The sequence below is a fragment of the Amia ocellicauda genome, chromosome 12, assembly GCF_036373705.1.
Source record: "Amia ocellicauda isolate fAmiCal2 chromosome 12, fAmiCal2.hap1, whole genome shotgun sequence".
NCBI classification, from domain to species: domain Eukaryota; kingdom Metazoa; phylum Chordata; class Actinopteri; order Amiiformes; family Amiidae; genus Amia; species Amia ocellicauda.
Genome location: NC_089861.1, coordinates 330,950 through 351,454, shown reverse-complemented (window position 1 = coordinate 351,454; position 20,505 = coordinate 330,950). Strand labels below are relative to the sequence as shown.

Below are 20,505 nucleotides of genomic sequence, written 5' to 3'. Positions count from 1 at the left end.
GTCTGAGCTCAAGAGGCTTGGCTTGCCCCTGAGGCCGTTCCTGCATGGCTCTGCTTGGACTCAAGGGGTTAATCTGCTAATCAAGCATCCACCTCAAACGACTGTCTAAACCCAGCGGTCCTAAGCTGTTGAAAATGACTGGCGGTTTAGTAAACAAGGCTGTCAGGCCCTAAGCTGGTGAAAAAGTGACATAAATCGCTCGCCTCTCTAACCAAACAGGGAAATGACGGTTTGGCGCAGATGGTGGTGAACAATAGCAGATCACTGGCTCTCTGACTCTTTTGTTTTCTCCACTCCCTCCTATCTTGGTGGAGGCGTCCTGGCAGTGAGCAGGGGTAATCAGATCAGAGGGGAAATGGCTCAAGTCACAGCGCTGTGCAGTTAGTGTACCATTCACAACACAGGGCCGTCTATCAGAGAGAGAGGAGAGGGGTGAGGGAAGACTACGGCTGCCACACCACGAATCTGAAGCTGCACTCGGCCTGAAACCACACGTCTTGGTTAGCTCCGGAGAAACGCACCACTAACCTGAACAGAAGTCTGAGACCACGGGGGAGCCCAACCCTAGCCTTGGCCCAAAACACAGCTCTGATGCACAATGTGGCTCAAACCTTCAGAAGAGGACCACCTTCACCTATATCCCTGCACTGCACCACCTCCATCGCTGAGATACGAGGAGAACCAGGGACCATGTGTCTCCTCTAAGACACGTGTCTCTCTCTCTCTCTGTTCTCTATCTTGAGCCATTGAACTGTATTGATAATGATGTGTTGATTGACTGACCGAAGCGCAGGGATATCAAACTGCTCAGAGAAGGACAGTGTCTTCTGCCTTTCAATTGCTGTGTGTGCACGTGTGTGTGCGTGCATGCATGTGCATGTGGTCCACCAAAAATAAGTACAGGAACACGTCAAGAAATGTGTAATTGGTTCAACCCTGACGCAGGCCTCTGAGATGTGCTTGAGACAATGAAGCCTTCAAAGGGACGGCAGCTGTCACACCCCACACACCGCTCAGAGACTCTGCGTCGGGGAGGTTTGTCGGTTCCTGTGTAGGAGGAGCAGGTCGAGAAGTTATGGGGGCAGTAAGTCCACAAAGAAGTCTTTAAAGTCCCAGGGTGGCACAGATGGCCCCGATGAGCGAGATGGTAAAATCACCTTGAAGCTTCTAAACGAGATTCTCAGAGGAGCGCTCCTCTCTCCTACCGTTGGCCAACTCCAGGGTGCTTAACCCCTAATCTCATTCACTTGCGGCACAAAGGAGATGAGGCCGGCTTGACACAAACTCCAAAGCCACGTAATCCTGTGAACCTTGGCAGCTTGTTCCACCACCTTCCACACCCTGAGCTCCTCTCATGGCCGCGCCCGCGTCACACCCCGCTGGCCAGACTCTTGCCCCGCCGGCCAGCGACCTTCATCTGGGTTCTGAGATCTTTAACATCCTGATTCAGCCTGTTACTGCCCCATTAGAGCCACTGTCAGAGAGCTGGGAAACACCATGGACCACAGGCCTCCAGACACACCTGCTCAGACTACACCTGTAGAACCTCTACCCCCCAAAAGAAACACGGCACTCACTGGCCGGGCTGGTGGCCCTCACAGTGCCGACGCTGGTCCCCGGGGCAGCGTCCTCGGGCACGGAGAAGGAGTAGCGTGGCCGGTCAAACACAGCGGGCTCCAGGCCGCTGCGCAGGATGTGCACAGTGATGGAGGCGGGGGCCGGACTGAGCTGCCCACCCCCGTCCCGCGCAGAGACGGACAGCTTCACGCTTGAGGCGCCCAGGTGGCTGAGGGTCGAGGTCAGGTAGAGGACGCCTGAGGGGGAAGCACAGATCTCTGGTCATCTCTCCCGACACACCTGAAACAGCACAGATACTCCACACACGCACTGAGCGCGCCCTCACCGCAGCACGGGACGCCCGGCTCAGAGTCAAGCGTGTGACAGCCATGTGGACTCTCTACATGTTGGTTATTACTAAACAGATGCTTTTCAGGGACTCTATATCCCTTTAAATGTGCAGCTCAGTGTTTCAGTGCTTGTCGTGTGTGTGTGTAGTGTCTCACTGCGGGGGGGGCCCTGTACAGTCTACTCTGTCCATCAGAGGGACAGGTGTGTCAAGAGATGGGACAGATGTGCTGCTTTCCTATTGGCCGAGAGGGTGCAGAGTATTTATCTGGGCAGCGTCTCCTCCTGCCTCCTGTGGAGTGAGTTACGCCCACAGCCCCGGCTCAGACGTGCTGCAGACGGACTGGGCCGGCTTCAGGACACGGCCTGCTACTGCTGGGTCCGACACTGAGCACCGAGAGGTCGACAGAAGACTGGAGCTAACAGCCAATCAGAGGTAACGAGTCTCTCTGTCTATCTGTCTAATCTACAGAGCCCTGCTGCTCTACAACAAACAGGCTTGACTAGAATATAGGAGTGTGACTGATGTGCGATGAAATGCAACATCCCTCTCCCTCCTCCCTCCCTCCCTATTTCTCTCTCCCTCTCTCTCTCTCTCTCTCTCTCTCTATATATATATATATATATATATATATATATATATATATATATATATATATATATATATATATATATATTCTAAAATTATTTAAAGGACTCAAAACAAAACAGGCCCTGGAATTGAAAGCAGATGAAAACCGGAGAGCAGATTAGCTTTGATATGAGACATGGGTTTACAGACATCAGACAGAATTACACAGCTCCTTAAAACTGGCTGTGGCCCTGGGAGGGAAGAAGAGACAGACATCCTAATTAAAACTAGCAGAGAATTGAGTTTAGATGTTTAATTGATCTATCCGTTCATTGCGGGCCTCTAGCTTCACCCCTGAGTGTCTGGGACACGCGTGCCTGTGGAGATGATCACTAGGACCCCTCTGCTCCGCCGGCCTCCCTGAGAGCAACACCCTGAGCTGCAAACACGGCACAGATGGCCGAACTCCGGCTAGTTTTGTCACCTAAATTTCCCTTAAAATCTGACAGTCAGATGAATTATCTAAAATCTATAAGAACCTCCTAATTCCCGAACTCAGGCAGGTTATTGAGAAACACAGATGGCTCATCCCTAACTGGGATATTAGGGGAACGTTATTCTGCAGACAATGGCTTGGTTGTCTTTGTAGAAAAAAAAGTCTACAATCATTATTTCACACATTTGAGAGACTAGTTTGTGACTTGACGGTTATTCCCTTTTCCTCCAACCAAACGATACGTGCGAATGGCACTGTTAGTTAACAGATAAATTAGTAGCCAAGATTGACCAAGTGGGAATAGAGGAGGGTTTTAAATGTTTAGGTTTCATTTTGGTCTCTCAACTGAAATTTGATCCACGTTAAGAAACTTTGCAAAACCGTTATGACAGATCCATGCTGTCTTCAAGTGATAAGACATCACTCCTCTTAGGGCGGCTCAGTTGTTTATGCATGCCAAGGTTTGTCACATTTATCTTATTGTGTTACAGTGAGGATCCCAGTCAACAATCAAACCTCTGGCACTATCATACAAACGACGACTCCTCTGGTACAGAAGCACAAGGATGACACGGGGCCATCAGTGAAGTTTACAGTCGCCTGTCATTAGAGCAGTTAATATAGCGCCCTGCTGCTGAAGGAGGCCGCGTGTCTGAGGGGTTACAGTGCTAATCTGTGGGTCACCTCTGAGGGGTGGAGGGTTAGAGAAGCCTGTTTACACAACAAACCACTACACTGTTGCTGTTGTTTTAATCAGCTGCAACACAATTCATACTCCTCACTACAAACTATCTGGGCTGACTGAAGCACCAGGGCTGCAGGCTGGACAAATCTGACACGTCTTGATAATAACCTGACTAATACCCCTGTACAATGCATAACATCTGCTGCCCAATCAACACAGCGACAGGATTGTGTCGAAACCCAGACTGCACCCCTGGCCAGAGAGGGAGGACTATGCAGCCGTTAAAGCCTTTTGATTAGCAGTAATTAATCCCAGCTTAATGCCTGGACGATGCTTGAGCAGCGACGAACATGTCTGTGTTTTGAGTGGAAACCATCGCCAGGCTTGGACTGTGAGCATAAGGACAAACTATGGAAAAATACACTTAATACACATAATACACACTTTCATTTAGTTATGAAAGGGCAGTGGTTTCTACAGGGCTGCTGGGATAATGAAGGCATTTCTCCAGCAGACAGCAGATGTATTTGTGCTTTGTCTAGGATAATAAATTTTACTTGATAATTAAAAGCAAACAAATCAACTCAAACATAATAGAAATACACCAACATTTCCCATCTTCCCACGATTCGCCTGCAGATGTCACTATCACCAGAATATTAGTTGTGCTTAGCCGGCTCCCTGTTCCCATTTCCTTCATACTTTCTGTATCAACGCTGAGCATGTATCTCTCTAGTTTGCCCTATCTGTGTATGACCCGTGCATGTTTACCCTGATCTTCGACTCCTGGGTTCTCTGCTCTGCACCTGATCGCCTGACCCTCTGTTTGAAACCCCAACCACGACTCTGTCCAGCCTTCTTTGTTCCTCTAGCTGGCTCTCGACCCCCTTGCGTGTTCGACCATCCCTCTGCACTCCCACCTGGGTCCTTTCCCCTGTTACGGACCTCCGTCACACCAACTGAGACTCTCCCAGGAAATAAATCTAGGCTTAATCTGCGCAGAACTGATCCACTGCAGGGACTACAGTCCGATTCTAATGTATACATCCTGGTTAGTTTCATTTTTGGTAGAACTACTATAGCTAAAATAAAACGATGTATAAATTAAATATAATAAATGCCATTTATATTAACAATTAAAACTGTATGACTATTGAGGTTTGACACTGAAAAACTATTTGAATGTCATGAAAAATCTGAGAATTAAAAAAGAAAAACTAAATCTCCCAAAACAGTACATCTTACGTCCTTAATTTATCTTTTCTTCCCAGTTCCTCCACTCCCACATTCCCACCCAGGCTGCTACATGTCTAACACCTGCACTAATCCTTGACCACGAGTATGTCAGGTATCTATTGTTAGTAACCCTTCTCGTAACATTTTATTTAAATCCTGAGATGACATAAACCGGTGTCGTATCTCTCAGGTCAGCGCTGCGGAGCTCCGGTCCCTGTGAGTGTGTGCGTGTCGTGATCTCCTATGAAGTGGATTTTGCTACCGATACTCCTGACCTGTCTTTGGCCAAAGCTGCTTTTCTATTCAGGACGCCCCTGACCGTCACCCTGCCCCGACGCAGGATTACCCTGGGGAGTCTACCACTTTACCATGTTTTTCAGTGGTAGTGCCGGAGCTTGGCAGCAGTCTCCCATGCTTGAGACAATGCCTTCACTGTGCTTTACTGCCATAGTCACCATGCCTCAGAAATGTGTGTCTCGGTGCCCTGCAGTACTCTCACAGTCCAGTGTAGTAAAACACAGTGAAGGAAACCCCAGTCAAATCATGTTATCAGTGCAGATACCATGTGGTAAATCTACACACGGGTCTCCTGCTCCAATTGCACTCACCTGCAGGTGTCTGTGCTAAGACCTGTCCTTGGCACCGCTTTCTGAGCACAAAGCCCATTAACGTGAGGCCTGAAGCAGCTTAGTGCTAACTCTCTTACAGCACTGCAGGCTGATGTTCAGGGCTCCCTGTTTATCCCACGCAGCAGTTTCAAAGTGGGAAGATGGCAAACAAAACCACCCCGTGCCTCCACATCAACTGAGCTTGAGCATCACGGCACGGCTAGGGGAGAAGGTAGCATCTTCACGGTCTCAGTGCCCCGGCCGCGCTCCGGGACACTCAGCTGGAAAGCGGCGCCTGTCTGCTCACCTGTAGATGAGTCCATGGCAAACGGGGACGACAGGTCGCCCGCCACGATCTCGTAGGTCACCTGGCCGAACTCCGCCGAGTCCCCGTCGGCCGCGATGACGCGCAGGACCTCGGTGCCGGGCTGCGCGTGGCCGCTGACGCTGGTGACGTAGCTGTCGGGGTTGAAGACGGGCCGGTGGTCGTTGATGTCCTCCACACTGATGTGAACATACGTCTGAGCGCTCAGCCCACCCTGCCAGGACACGACACACACACACACGTTTCTTTACATGTATGGCACGCTCTCCCTGCGGCACACTGGGGCACTGGTCTACCCATCCCACGGACAGTGTAGTGTGTGTGTGTGTGTGTGTGTGTGTGTGTGTGTGTGTGCGCGTGGCCTGGACTGATGCACCAGGTAGAGTGTGTATGAACCCTGACCCTACACAACACTAACACTACAGGACAAGACACACAAATCTGTACCTGATTAACCTGAACATGATGTAGCTAAATTACTGAAAATAACGCTCCAATAACAATTAGAGGCGTCCTCACCCCGTCTTCAGCTCTGACCAGGACATCGTGGCTGGCCAGCCCCCCATCTCTGTCCACGTCCCGTGACACACACAGCTCACCGGAGTCGGGCCGGATCTGGAAGAGCTGCGGCGGGTCGTGGTTGCTGAAGCCGTCATACAGGGAGTAGCGAACTGCACCGAATGCGCCGCTGTCACCGTCCGTGGCCGTCACCTGTGGGGAGAGCAGAGACAGCGTGTGGGGATGGACAGGACAGGACAGGAAAGCTGTGGGCTAACTGTGACTCAGGGGCCGTGGAGCTGCAGAGAGCAGTCTGGGAACAAGGGGGACTTATGGCTGCTTTGAGACAGAGAACAGTGAGTCTCTGTCTCAGAGTCTTTGCTATAACATAACTAAATGTACAACATGACAATCAATGGAACAGATAAGTGGGGAGTGTGTCATTGATTAGACAGAGATCATCAGTCCCCCGTCCCATGCATTAGTTCAGGCTGTGCTGGTGAAGTGGAAAGTCTGCTGGAGACCGGACTGTTAGAATGGGGAAGAACGGTGTTTTTTTCAATGTGTGAATGTTGCCAGATTTGTATTACTGTGTTATTGAATTTACAACGACCCTCGACTCAGTCATGGCCTCCCCTGTGATTATCATCGGTGAGGCATTTGAGGAAGGTTTGCCGAGGCACACAGGACAGCCGGCGCTCAGTTAGACATATCGCCAGCCCTGCAGCTGATATGAATCATAACACGGCCTCTGCTGACACAGGTCTCCTGCCCACAGTGCCACCCTGCCATCTGCAGCTCCTCGGGGATAATCCTCATCCTGTTAAAACATTAAGGGCTAAGGGACAATAGCCGTGGGCAGAGATGCCAGGGGCACCAAAACGCAGGCTTAATTAATTGGGGGGGATTAGCATTAATCTGCGGCACAAGGCAGGGGATCGCTGGGCAGAAAGTGTGTTAAGTTCCCTCGGACAAAGAGCCAAGTCTCTTACTGGCGAAGCAGTCTGCACCTTGTGTGACAGCCGCAGGGGAAGTCACTGCCCCCCCACACCATTGTCCACTCTGGACACAACAACCGGAAGAAGTCACGCATGAGAAAGACCTAGGACTCTATGTGGACTCCTCACTTTCTCCATCCAAACACAATGCTAGGGTATATTGTCAAAAGTGTAGAATTGAGAACAAGGGCAGTGATGTTCAGACTGTACAATGCACTAGTTAGAGCTCATCTGGATACTGTGGACAGTTCTGGGCTCCACACTTCAAGAAAGATATCGCTGCTCTAGAGGCAGTTCAGAGGAGAGCAACCAGACTTATTCCAGGTCTGAAGGGAATGTCCTACTGAGACTGAGGACCTGAACCTTTTCACCCTGGAACAGAGGAGACTACGTGGGGACTTGATCCAACAGACTGGATAGGATCCTTGGATCACTCAGTTATTAATGGACTTGTGACCTGGTGTGTTTGCTAAAAAAACATCCCATTTGGTCACATCACAGTTCAGAGGATATTAACACACGGTCGGTCTTTGGTGACTTGACTTCCTCTCTGTGTCGCCGCAGTTCAACACACTGAAGACTGACCTGCTCCACCAAGCCAAGGCGCACGAGGCACACCGTGAGGCAAGTTTTCAGCACGTCGGGGAAAGAAAGAGAAACCGCGCTGTACCAGATAAACTGTTTAGTCATAGAGCACTAAATCATAACAGTGCCGTGCTTCTCAGACACCTTGGACATTGGACAGTGTTTGCAAACAATAGATAGGCTGAATCAAGTCACGCACCTGCTGTACAAGCACTATCACAACACCCCCCCGACGATGAGCGCCAGATCACAGGGCCGCCCTGCACTTAACCGTTTTATTATTTCACTTTGAAGAACTTTCACAATGAAGCTGGAGCCGCCCTGGCATTGATCAGCGCTGCCAATGCAGGAGGAGGCCGCCGTCTCGGTTCATTCAACCCTAAGGTCCAACTCGCCAAAACTGGGCATGAAAATAAAACACAAACAAACAAAATTAGTCTGTCTGCGAATACGAGGTGCTCAATCGTTAAACAGCACCATTTTACTGAAGCTACAAGAATCTTTTTAAAGTAAAGAAAGGGCATCATTCACTACACTATAGAGAGAGGGATGTTTTTAACTATGAACGAAACTGAAAGGGAAAATAGTAATAATGAGGTCACAGGTCACAAAGGGTTTTGTGAGGCACTGTCCTTAATATGTCCAGATTCACAGAAAATGTCCAAGAGATTCAAAATGAAAGGACGAATTATAATAGTGTTAATTGCACTCTGATAACAAAGACACTAAAAGATAATTTTCATTTGATTTCCATGTCAAGACTGTTCCAAGTTTCAGTCTGTGTACGGTTCCGTCCCTCTTTCCCCCTTCAGCTCGGAGGAGTCCAGCGCCAGGACCCATGATGCAAAGCTCTGTCCCGTAGAAAGTCCATCTTGGCACCGACTCTTAAACAAGACGAGCACATTTTGTTTTATCCGTTGAGGGCTTAGCGATGAGGCTGCACAGAAAGCGGACAGTTTGTCGTGAGCTTACACCGAGCTTTACTGCCCTCGCCCCACTGTAGGGGCGTCTCACAAAGATACTGAACTTTTCAAACCAAGTGAAAAACCCTCCCCCGTCCAAGGATTGGGGTCCAGTCCCCCCACGGCCTCTCAGCCTTTATCAGAAACATTTATAACCCGGACCACCAGATTTATACACCCACTGCACCCAGGGAAACTCACAAGAACTCTGTCCAGCTGATAATGAAGTCAACATTCAGAAAGCATCAGACACAAATGCTCAGCACAGCCTTTTAAAATGGCACTAAAACAGTAAACCCAAGACAGCGCTGGTCCAATACACCGTCCCACAGTTAGGTCACACACTTGAGGTGTGTGTTAAAAAGGAGCTGTGGACACCTGGACTGGATCACCCAGCTGTGCAGTGAGAGTCTTAATCCCAGCTCTGACAACAATGACTAAAGACCCCCCCCCATTACACCTCACAAACGACACACAGCGCTCAGAGCCCAGATGGTTCTGTAACTGAAATAGCTCAGTCCAAACACTGGGGCCTGCGGTTTAATCCTAAACCAATTAGACCCTCGTCAGCGGCAGGGACTCAAGTCCCCGGTCCAGCACTACAGGCAGGGAGACACACGAGAGAGCTGAGCAATGCACGAGTACACAATGAATAACACAACTCCCTTGTGTGCGTTAGACCACCAGCAGGAGTTGTGCTGTTTGTGAGAAGCCGTGAGAGGCAAAACAATAAATAGTGTGTTTTGTGTGTGCTATCCTCTGTGTGACTGTCTGAGTGTTTGTATGTTTGTGTGAGTATCTGATAGTTTGTGTGTGTGTGAGTGTGAGTGAGCGTGTGTGTGTGAGTGAATGTAATTGCTTGTAATGGGCTTAAGAGCAGGGCGTGTGTGTATTAGTGTTAGTGTGTGTGTTAGTGAGTGTGTGTGCGTGTGTGTGTGAGTGTAATTGCTCGTAATGAGTTTAAGAGCAGAGCGCGTGTTTGTGTGCGTTACTGAGTGAGTGTAATTGGTCATAATGGGGGTGTGTGTGTGTGAGAGTGTAGTTGCTCGTAACGGGAGTTCAGCTTGTTCAGTCACCGCAGCTCTGACAGGAGATCAGGGCGATGGGCTGCTGAGGCCAGAAACGGCTCCTTTGGCCCCCCGGGGGTCCGTCCTTATTCTGTCTCTCTTTTGGGTTTGGGTCCCCATGAGGGACACCTTCCTGTCCAAGGTGGGGATTCACAGCACAAACTACAACAGGAGTCGGACAGTGAACACGGACTGCAGTCATTGATGACGCAAATTAGTAGCGTTACAAACTGTGTCCTTAACCAGGAAGAGACAGGCAGCCAGACCGCACACAAGTGCGGCCAGAGAGCAGGGTTTACACATGGTCAACACAGCGTTAACACGCTTAATGGAGCATCTCTATTGTCGTTCTTTTCTCTGCGACCAGAAGGCAGGGGTCCAAATTCATAACCAACGCCTCACCATGCCAGCTTCACATCCGTCCTTCCTAACGAGGGCAGGGTAATGCTCATGGCGCTCACTGAACTCACTGAAAGACTCACTCTTGTGTTTCAGGCCGCTGGTTTTTTTTTTTTCATTCCCCATACGAGTGGAGATGAATTCAACATGACATTGTTTTTGTTTTTAATTGTTTTTAATGAATAATCTTGTCCAAGGCTGCCTGAGACGGGCTTTAACAGCCCGAGAGACAGCGCTGGGCCCCCCCGCCCGCAGCAGTGTCCCCCGCAGCCCATTTCCTCTTCTCCGTGGCTCCATGGCGCTGTGTGCTCCTCTAAATCTCAGGACATCTGCTGTGTAATCAGATTTATTGCCTGGCCTGGGAGGTGTTCAGCTATAACGCTCTCATGAAGCTAATCAGCTCGTTGGGTTTTTTCCCCACAAACACCCACTCACAGATTAGGCCGGGATAGGTGTGTGAGACCAGAGGGGACGGGATAAGAGTGAGCACCAGGATGTCTCAGCCCGGAGAGAACATGTACTTATCGATTCACTTATTTATATGATCTTATCCAAAACTGTGGCAGGAATAGGTCAAGTACCACAAGTTTTTTCAACATTTTTGAAAAAAGCATTTCCCTGTGTCACTCATTCCCGGATTTGACAACCAGAGATTTGTACAGATTAAAGTGCTATAAAGCCAACTTTGCTTTTGCTAGACTCTGATTTGTGAAAGCTTGGCCTGATTTCTGAGCCCTAACTCTGTCAAATCATTGCCAAACAGAGATGGGCCATCCAGGGGAACAGTGAATGCATCTCTACATGTTCCTGCTTTAGAGAAATCTCCTCCCAGCAGCTCATAGAGCTCAGAGCTGTTCACACACACACATGCACACGCACACACACACGGCCGAGTCCTCTGGAGAGCCAGTTCAAAGCCATGTGAAATGCAAACACACACAGGGCGATATCGGCTCTTTTTAACTGCTCTCTCCTTATCACAGAGCTGCGGGACTCTCCAGCTCCCGGCGATCTTTGAATCTGGTCTCCGGGCTGTAAAAGGCGGCGTCACGCTCAGGAATGTGGATGTGAGAGGAAGTGCTGGACCCGTGCCATCGTTCAAGGTCTCGGTGGCGCTCGAAGCTGTGAACAACTCTGTGCTTCAATTACAGAACAGTGTCGGGTCCACAGACACACTTCTACTCTGCTGCAACACAGTCCTCTAACAACAATGCACAGAGTGACACACTGCACACGCGTCGCATGGCTGACAGGCTGAGCTGATGGCTGATTCAGTTCCCATGAATTCAAAAAACTGCGCTCCTCTTCATGAATGTGTCAGCGGCCTGGTCCCCTGCAGGAGAGGATGCTGGGTAACGTGACGCACTTATCGGCCCCCCAGCCCACAATGGCTGAAGACCTGAGTGTCAGTAAATGAGTTTGACATGTGGATAAAATTAAGAGAAGACGGGGAACCAGATAATTAGGGAGTTTGTTTTTTTAGGGGAGACACGCAATGCTCTTTTTCTTATTCTGCGTATGCATGAGCTCAGGAGACACAACTCCGCCAGCTGTGTCGGTGTTTCAAGACCACAGCTATTGTATTCACCATTAAAACCACACACAGTACACAATGGGGTTCCTCCATTGTCGTTACTGTGTGCGTTGTAACCGTAGGGCTCAGACACTCGCTCCCCACAAGCCCTGTGAGAGAGGGACTCAGCCTTCGAAGAGTTTTATAATGACTTTGTCTTCTCTGTCACAAAAATAAACTGGGTTTGGGGTTTGGGGTCTGAGACACTGAGAGGCCTTACAGTTCAGAAAATGCAGTTCAGAGGAAATCCAACACTGCAGAAAATTACCCACTAGAGAGAAAAAGTAAAATTAACAGCAAAGAAAGACATTGAGGCACGAGAATGACCGTCCCGCCACACAGCTGAGTCCGAGCAGCAGACAAGACCCACAGGACACAAGCAACAGGAGGCCGTTAGCCCGCGGGGTCTTGTGTAGTTATTACAACCACACGGTTATCTGAGTCAATCACATCAAGTCCAATCCAGACCCCCGCCACTCTCTGTGTAAAGAGGTGTCTCCTGTTATCTCTCCTGAATGCCTGGAGACCTGGCACCCGCTTGTGTCCGTCCCATATATTGTAAATGTATAATAGATTTTGGCACAAGAAAAGTACAAGGATCTCACATTTGTACTGTTTATTAGATGTGTGTGTGTGTGTGGGTGAGTGAGTGTGTGAGTGTGTGTGTTTTGTAAACCACTTATAGCAGATCATCTTTCTCTCAGTTTGAGCCTCATGTTTAAAACAAATGCAGTAAATGGTTCAGCCGTGTCTGGTACAGTGACGCTCCTGGATAAACGCCTCAGCACATAGCGGTGAGGTATTGATCCCGAGAGACAATAACTGAGCAGAACCGCAGGCTGGACAAGGCTCAGTCACACAACCCCCCCAGCGAGGCTTCAACCGAAGAGGCCGGGGAGGGGGAGGGGGCTTAGTCTCTTAAGAGGATTGTGCACTTCTTGTAGATTTAATTAAGTTGTATTTCTTTCAGATTTAATTACTTTTTGGTAACTGGACCTGGGCACAGTGAAGGGTCTGAGATGTGCTGGCAGTGAGCTAATCCGACATGCCGTCCGCTGCGTAAATATGAGAGCTGTGTGTGTGTGTGTGTGTGTGTGTGTGTGTGTGTGTGTGTGTGTGTGTGTGTGTGCTATTTATGTACTCAGAGATGCGACAGTGTGCAAAGCTGACCAGCCTGCTCTCCCCTGCGCTGGCAGTTGAAGGGCTCTTTGTGCGTCTCCCCCAGCCGTGCCAGGCGAGGGAACAATGGTGCGACGTGGCGGTGGCACCGGGCCCCAAGTCCTGTCAGGTCATATCAATGCGCAGAGCCAGAGCGGCTCGTTAGCGGCGGGCAGGGGCTCGGCCACACTGAGGGCTTTGTCCCCGGACCGAGTGGGTGAACTGCCGCAGCTGGGGGACGGACAGCTGCCTCCGAGTGCCAGCGAGGGGTGTGGGGGCAGAGCCAGGCAGGAGCCGGAGCTGCCGTTCCCGTATGACACCAGCCAAGTGTCTCATCCCCTCCATCCCACGTCTGAGAACACGTTACAACTGTGCCTCTGTCTCTCCCTCTCTCGATCTCTCTCTCTCTCATCAGTTGCTAAACACTTCTCCGCAGTAAACCAGTGCCCGTGTCCCAAAGCTAATTCACAAAGAGAAACAAGCAGCGCTACACAGTCGCCCACCCCCCCACCAGGGCAGGAACGACACAGGAGAATAATGTGCAAATGGAAGAGATGAGAAAAGAATTTGGGGAAGTCGGTCCCCTTGTTCACACCGATCTGAAAAGTGCACACAGGTCAAATATGACCAGCAGCCCAGTTAATCTTAAACTCATCAAGGAGAGCTCTAGGCCTCCCTGACAGCCTTGTGTAGTTGCCTGTGTCAGTGCCTGGCATTTAAACAACTGTGCACAATATTACAGGTGCAGATGTTCACGTTGTTTGTCTTAATGTCCTACTGCGTTGTGTCTCGTAGCGGCTCCTGTACGGGTCTGTTTATAACCTCAATAACACAGACACAACTAATCCTGCCCACAGAGACACAACTTTGTGTTTCACTCATAAAGACACAACACAACTGAAAACAGCTTTCCAAGTTTCAAAAGAGAAAAAGGACTGGACTGTCATCATGTAAGGTTATTATTATTGCTAGTAGTAGCAGTAGTAGTAGGCTAGTAGTAGTAGTAGTTGTAGTGAACAAGCACAAATACAAAACTCAGCACAGGAGACCACAGCTGCCTCCCCCACGGCGGCCCGTTTCCTTACCTGCAGGAAGCAGCTCCCGACAGGCGAGTGCTCTGGGATCGACACGTTGTACAGCTGGCGCTCAAACACGGGTTTGTTGTCGTTGATGTCTTCCACGTGGACGGTGACCGCGGCCGTCGAGGACAGCGGAGGGCTGCCCCCATCCTCAGCCACCACCACAAAACGGATTACGGCGACCTCCTCGTGGTCCAGCCGCGCCGCTGTGGTGATCAGGCCCGATGCAGCGTCGATGCTGACTAGGGCAGGCCGGTCCAGACTCGCGATGGAGTAGTGGACAGCGGCGTTGACTCCCTCGTCCCGGTCCCGGGCGTGGACCTGCAGCAGAGCCGTCCCGAGCGCCATGTTCTCCCGCACGCTCACCATGTACCGCGCCTCCGTGAAGGCCGGGGGGCTGTCGTTCTCGTCCGTCACCCTGAGTAAGAAGGTGCTCTCGCTCCACAGCGGTGGGGAGCCCAGGTCAGCGGCCACCACCTTCAGCTCGTACAGGTCCACCGCCTCCCGGTCCAGCGGCCCGTCCACACACAGGAAGTACAGGAAGTTGTCGGATGGTTTCAGGGCGAAGTGTCCCTCGCCGCCTTCCAGAGAGACTCTGAGCCCCGGACTGTCCCCCAGGTCCGGGTCAGACACCGAAATCCGGGCCACATAGTCCCCCACGGCCGCCCCCTCAGACACCTCGGGCTCCGCGGACTCGCTGAGGAACATTACGCTGATGGACGGGCTGTTGTCATTGACGTCTCGCACCTTCACCACCACCAGGGTGGTGGCGTACTCCGGCTGGGCGCCCTCGTCCCGGGCCCGGACGATCAACTCGTGGAATGGCTGCGTCTCGTAGTCCAGCGGCTTGTTGACCCTGATGACCCCGGTGCTGCCGTCGATGGCGAACAGCTCCCTGGGGTCGCTCTGGCGCCGGTTAATCTCATAGACAACCCGGCCGTTGAGGCCCAGGTCCCGGTCTGTGGCGAAGACTTGGCACACGGGTGTGAGTGGAGGGGCGTTCTCCCACACCAGCGCCCGGTACTCCGTCTGGTTGAAGGCGGGCGGGTTGTCGTTCTCGTCCAAGACGCTGACCTCCACCCGCAGCCGACCTGTCTTCGGAGGGCTGCCCCCATCAAACGCCTCGATCACCAGGGAGTAGGCGTCCACCGCTTCCCTGTCCAGCTGGCCGGACAGCACAAGGTCCAGGCTGAACACCTCGCTGCCGCCCTTCCTGTAGTCCAGCTGGAAGGGCCCCCAGCTCACCGCACCCACCATGCGGTACCCGCTGATCCCAAACTCGCCCTCGTCCTGATCCCGCGCCCGCTCCAGCTGGAAGCGCGTCCCGGCCGGGCTCTGCTCTGACACGTCCAGCTGCAGGGCAGCCCGGGGGAACACGGGTGCGTGGTCGTTCACGTCTCGCACCCAGATCTGCACCCTGATGACCTCCCCCGTCAGGGTGGCCGCCACGAACTCATAGCGGTCCCTGCTCTCCCGGTCCAGCGGCGCCGTGGTGGATATGATCCCCGAGTCCCCGTCGATGTCCAGGTCTCTGAACACGTCGGACTCCCTGCTCTCCGAGATGAAGAAGCCGCTGTGGGGGGTGTCCTCCGGCAGCCCGGCCCTGATGTCCCCCACGATGGTGCCGGCCGGCAGCCCTTCCTCGATAGACAGGGTCAGGTTGTACACCTGGCCGGAGCACTGAGCGCACAGCACGGCTGCCAGCACCAGCGCAGCGAGCGCAGAGGTGCGCACTGCGGAGCCCTCCATTGTGCTGTGCTTATTTTAATCAATTAACCAATTACTTCATTAAGGAAAGAATGTTATAGATGTCAAACGCGCACCTCATTCTCTGGAGCTGCACACATTCCCAGAGCAGGCGTCAGCTCGCAGCTTCCCCAGGCAGATGTCTGTCCGAGTCCATCCTGCCCGCACTGCGCGGCTGCGGGCTGCACCTCGTCCTGCTCCCGCTGGTGTCGGTTCGTCCGGGCAGTGCCAGTCAGTGTCTCCGCGCAGTCCCTGTCCCGGCGCGGTCGGCTCGGCTCTGGCGGCCGTCTCTGTCCCGCGGCTGGCCGGCTGGCCCCGGGTCACATGAGCCTGGTGACGTCATCACTGCTGCAGGTGCCACAGACGCGGCGGCGCGATCAAAGGCAGGCGGTTTACACCACGCGTCACGGGGGTCCTTTCTGTCGGTGACGAGGTACAGAAATACAGGTCATTATAGTTATTATCAGTCCTGTGTCAACCCGCCGGGATCTGCCGCGATTAAACATTAATCAGAACATGTCATTATAACGCACATTCAGCTAGTCGTTTGCTCTCCTGTAAGATTGCACTTGCAGCGGGTTGTCATACTCTTGCCTTTGCAGGACTAGCACTCGTATTGTCCCCTGTGCTCCCTCTCCCTCAGCTCGCAACTGTGACTTTTCTCTAGCTCTAGTCTGCACTCAGCTGACCTTATATACTGTTTACTGTATATCTCATATACACTTGTGTAAACTGTGAATTTGTAAAATGTATTATACCTTGTATTGCGCTTATATTTTGTAAGTAGCCATGGACAAGGGGGTCTGCTAAGAAATTAAGAAGAAGAAGAAGAAGAAGAAGAAGAAGAAGAAGAAGAAGAAGAAGAAGAAGAAGCAGAACAACATTATCTGATCACATTTCGAAACTTAGTCTTAATAACTGTGCAGAACATAGATTGATAAATAGTGAATGTTTGCATATTTAGCCTATTTATGATCAATTTAAACGAGATAAAACTGTCCTCCGGGGTGAGAGCTGCATGAGAGAGTTCAACATGCTCGGGGATCTTGATTGAACCCAAGTCATTTCATTTAAACAATTCCTCTCCACAATATATCAATTCATATTTTGTTGCAACGATCCTGTCCTTATGTCGTTGATCAGAAACAACACGGTGCGTTAGTATTGTTGCAGGTGCTGTCAAACAACTTTAAACAATGGAAATAACCACATAATAATAATAATAATAATAATAATAATAATAATAATAATAATAATAATAATACATCCAGATTTCAAAGTGGAAGAAGTTTGAAAAGCTCGTCTGTGAAGTTAAAAACAGCTCGTTTGCGCCCCCTGCAGGTGATAGTCTTTTACACACTTTAAGAGAAGCGCGGAGCTTTTTACAATATACTGCCCGTGTTGGCTATGGAGGGTGATCAGTGCCAAAAAAAGATTATGAACATGAAGATAATTATGAAGATGAACATGAACATGAAGATGATTATTAACATGATTATGAAGAGGATTATGAACGTGAACATGAAGATGATTATGTGCACTGAATACCGCCCACAAGCTCTGATTGACAGAGTTCAATGTTTGGTCACATTGAAAAGAAAAATAAAGAAATACAAGAGACGGTACGAGATGTAGAAGCGCACTGAGAAATGTGAATAGAAGAGACAAACAAGAAATACATATATGTTGAAACTAATGAATTAATAAATGAATGTTGAAATAAATAAACAAATAGATGAATAAATAAATAGATATATACCTAAAAAACATCATCCATACATCATAATTTGGACTCAAATAATACCAGTGATGATGATGAGGATGAAGATGCAGACTGTGCGCTTTTACAATGTTGCCACAGAAAGTGGTCGAAAGTCAGACGCAGAGCGATGGCGGACAGACGTGTTTCAACGGAAGTTAAAACTCAATAGTTTCCATATTGTGTTTTGTTTGATTTTATTCGGGAAAATGTAGAGACAAATCTGCTCGCTCACACAGTATCTGTAGATTAAGGGAGGTGTTAGATTAAGTCCTAGATGTTACTTTATTGCAACAATTTTATACAATGTATTGTGGAGCTATAGTACACATACATATACAGATATCGGGAGGCTGTATTCATAATGTAACGACTCGGGCGTCTGGCCGCGGCGGGAACTCGAACCCCTTCTCCCGCGTCACAATGCAGAAGCACCGCTGCGCCTGTAGCGAGGCTCCAGAGTGTGTGGTCCAATTATGTTGTATGGATGATGTTTTTTAGGTATATATATTTTTTTACAAATAGATTTAATTTCATGGAGTTACACGGTTTCAGAGTATGGAGGACTATCCATGCTGAAATTTAAATAGACAAAATAAATACACGATTAAACAAATACATGGACATTTAGGCATTTCTATTTATGTATTCATCTATTTATTTGTTTATTTATTTCAACATGTATTTATTCATTCATTAGTTTCAACATGTATATATTTATTACCTGTTTGTCTCTGCTATTCACATTTCATAGCGTCTCTTGTATTTTTCTTTTTCTTTTCAATGTGACCAAACATTGAACTCTGTCAATCAGAGCTAGTGGGTGGTAGTCAGTGCACTTATTGTCCTATCCAGTGCACATGATCCTCTTCATAATCATCTTCATAATCACGTTCATCTTAATTTTGGCACAGATCAGCCTCCTCCTTCTACAGCTCAATTCACACCCGTGTGACAGTTCAGTGGCAATATTATGTTATTATGTTATGGCACAAGTGGGCATTGATTTCCACTGTTGTACACGTTACAAATGCAGACAAAAGTGATGCCCATTTCAAGCAGTGCGTGAAGTCCCTGGGCGATGAAACCATGTTCAATGCGGGGCACCTGCTGACCGTGGCCCCTGGCCCCAAGGAAGAGCTGGACCAGGGGCCACGCCGACCCCTGCGCAAGCAGCCCGGGAGAGGGTTCCGCCACGCCGGCATGGGCCTGTACCCGTGGGAGTCCACTGAGCACGCCGCCTCGCCCCGTCTCCACTAGACCCGACACGGGCTTGTGCTGGACACACGGTGAGTGGAGAGGCCTGATGCTATTGGGACTGGAGACAACAGCGAGGGAACAGTTCTGCTGCGAGTCCAAGATTGAACCATCCGTCCCTGACAGCTGACTGTGCCCCAGGAACTAGCACTGCTGGGGACAAGAGGACACTAGGCGGGCTGTGGCCTGAAGACACAGCACAACTCCAACAAGAGCTCCTGACAGGGGGGGATCAACACTTCTAACAACTTAACACACCAGCTTCCAGTTTCTGCTGGATCACATTACGGCAGGGTTCTTCAGGTCCAGTCAGGCCAGAACCAGGCCATACGGCTGTGTGTATGTGTGTTCAGCAGTGCAGCAGTAGTAACAGTGGTTACTCCTCTCCTATCTCACCCAAACCTCCCACCTATCAAGCTTCCTTTTCTTCATTCCCACCTCTCTCAGATGCTGAAGTTTCCACTCTCCTCCTACATCACAAACCTACAACGTGTGCCCTGGACCCTCTCCCTTCTCACCTCCTCCAAGCAACCGCTCCTGATCTTCTCCCCTTCATCTCCTCCCTCCTCAACTCCTCACTCCTCTCTGGCCGTTTCCCCTCTGCATTTAAACAAGCCGCTGTCGTCGGCTCAAGAAACCAACCCTTGACCCCACCTCTCCTCAGAACTACCGCCCTGTCTCCCTACTCCCCTTCCTCTCAAAGACTCTTGAGCGGGCGGTCCACCGTCAGCTCTCTTACTTTCTGTCCCAACACTCACTCCTTGATCCTCTGCTTCCGCACAGCTCACTCCACTGAGACGGCTCTCCTGGCTGTCACTGACTCCCTCAGCTGTGCTCGGGCGCCTCCCTCTCCTCCGTCCTCATCCTCCTTGACCTCTCCGCAGCATTTGACACCGTCGATCACTCCATCTTCCTATCCTGTCTCGCTGACCTTGGAATCTCTGGGACTGCTCTCACCTGGTTCTCCTCATACCTCAGTGACCGGTCCTACCAAGTGACATGGCGAGGTTCCTCATCCACCCCCCCCAGCCTCTCCTCACGGGTGTACCCCAAGGCTCCGTCCTGGGCCCGCTCCTGTTCTCTCTCTACACTCGCTCCCTGGGCTCCTCATCACATCCCATGGTTTCTCCTACCACTTCTACGCTGATGATGCCCAGATCTTCCTGTCTTTTCCCTCTTCTGACCCTCTCATCCCCTCTCGCATCTCTTCCTGCTTGTCTGCTATCTCTGCCTGGATGCACTCAAGCTTAACCTCTCCAAACTGGATCTTGTGTTTTCCCCCCACTCTTCCTCACCTTCTGCTGACCTCCCCATCTCAATCCCCTTGGAATCCACCACACTCTCTCCTTCTTCTTCCGCTAAATCTAAAAATCCGCTAAAAATCTAGGAGTCATCCTCGATCCTGCGCTCTCCTACTCCCAGCACATCACCACGCTGACGCGCACCTGCAGATTCTTCCTGAGCCGGATCCATCCCTTCCTCACCGACTACTCGACTCAGCTGCTCGTCCAGTCCCTGGTCCTCTCCCACCTGGATACTGCAACTCCCTCCTGGCCGGCCTGCCTGCAACTACTACCCGCCGCTCCAGCTCATCCAGA

The 20,505-nt window shown here is 50.5% G+C and overlaps 1 protein-coding gene across 1 annotated transcript in view; it reads right to left on the bottom strand.

Annotated features, from left to right (window-relative positions):
* Positions 1 to 16,193, bottom strand: part of dchs2 (dachsous cadherin-related 2) — a 37,441-nt gene extending 21,248 nt beyond the window's left edge. The window contains exons 1-4 of the mRNA XM_066719519.1: positions 14,152 to 16,193; positions 6,346 to 6,537; positions 5,809 to 6,040; positions 1,578 to 1,814 (exon numbers count right to left, since the gene is read on the bottom strand). Coding sequence (XP_066575616.1) covers positions 1,578 to 1,814; positions 5,809 to 6,040; positions 6,346 to 6,537; positions 14,152 to 15,894 — 2,404 coding nt within the window. The 5' untranslated portion in view covers positions 15,895 to 16,193. The remainder of the gene's footprint in view (positions 1 to 1,577; positions 1,815 to 5,808; positions 6,041 to 6,345; positions 6,538 to 14,151) is intronic.
* Between the last annotated feature and the right edge of the window lie 4,312 nt (positions 16,194 to 20,505).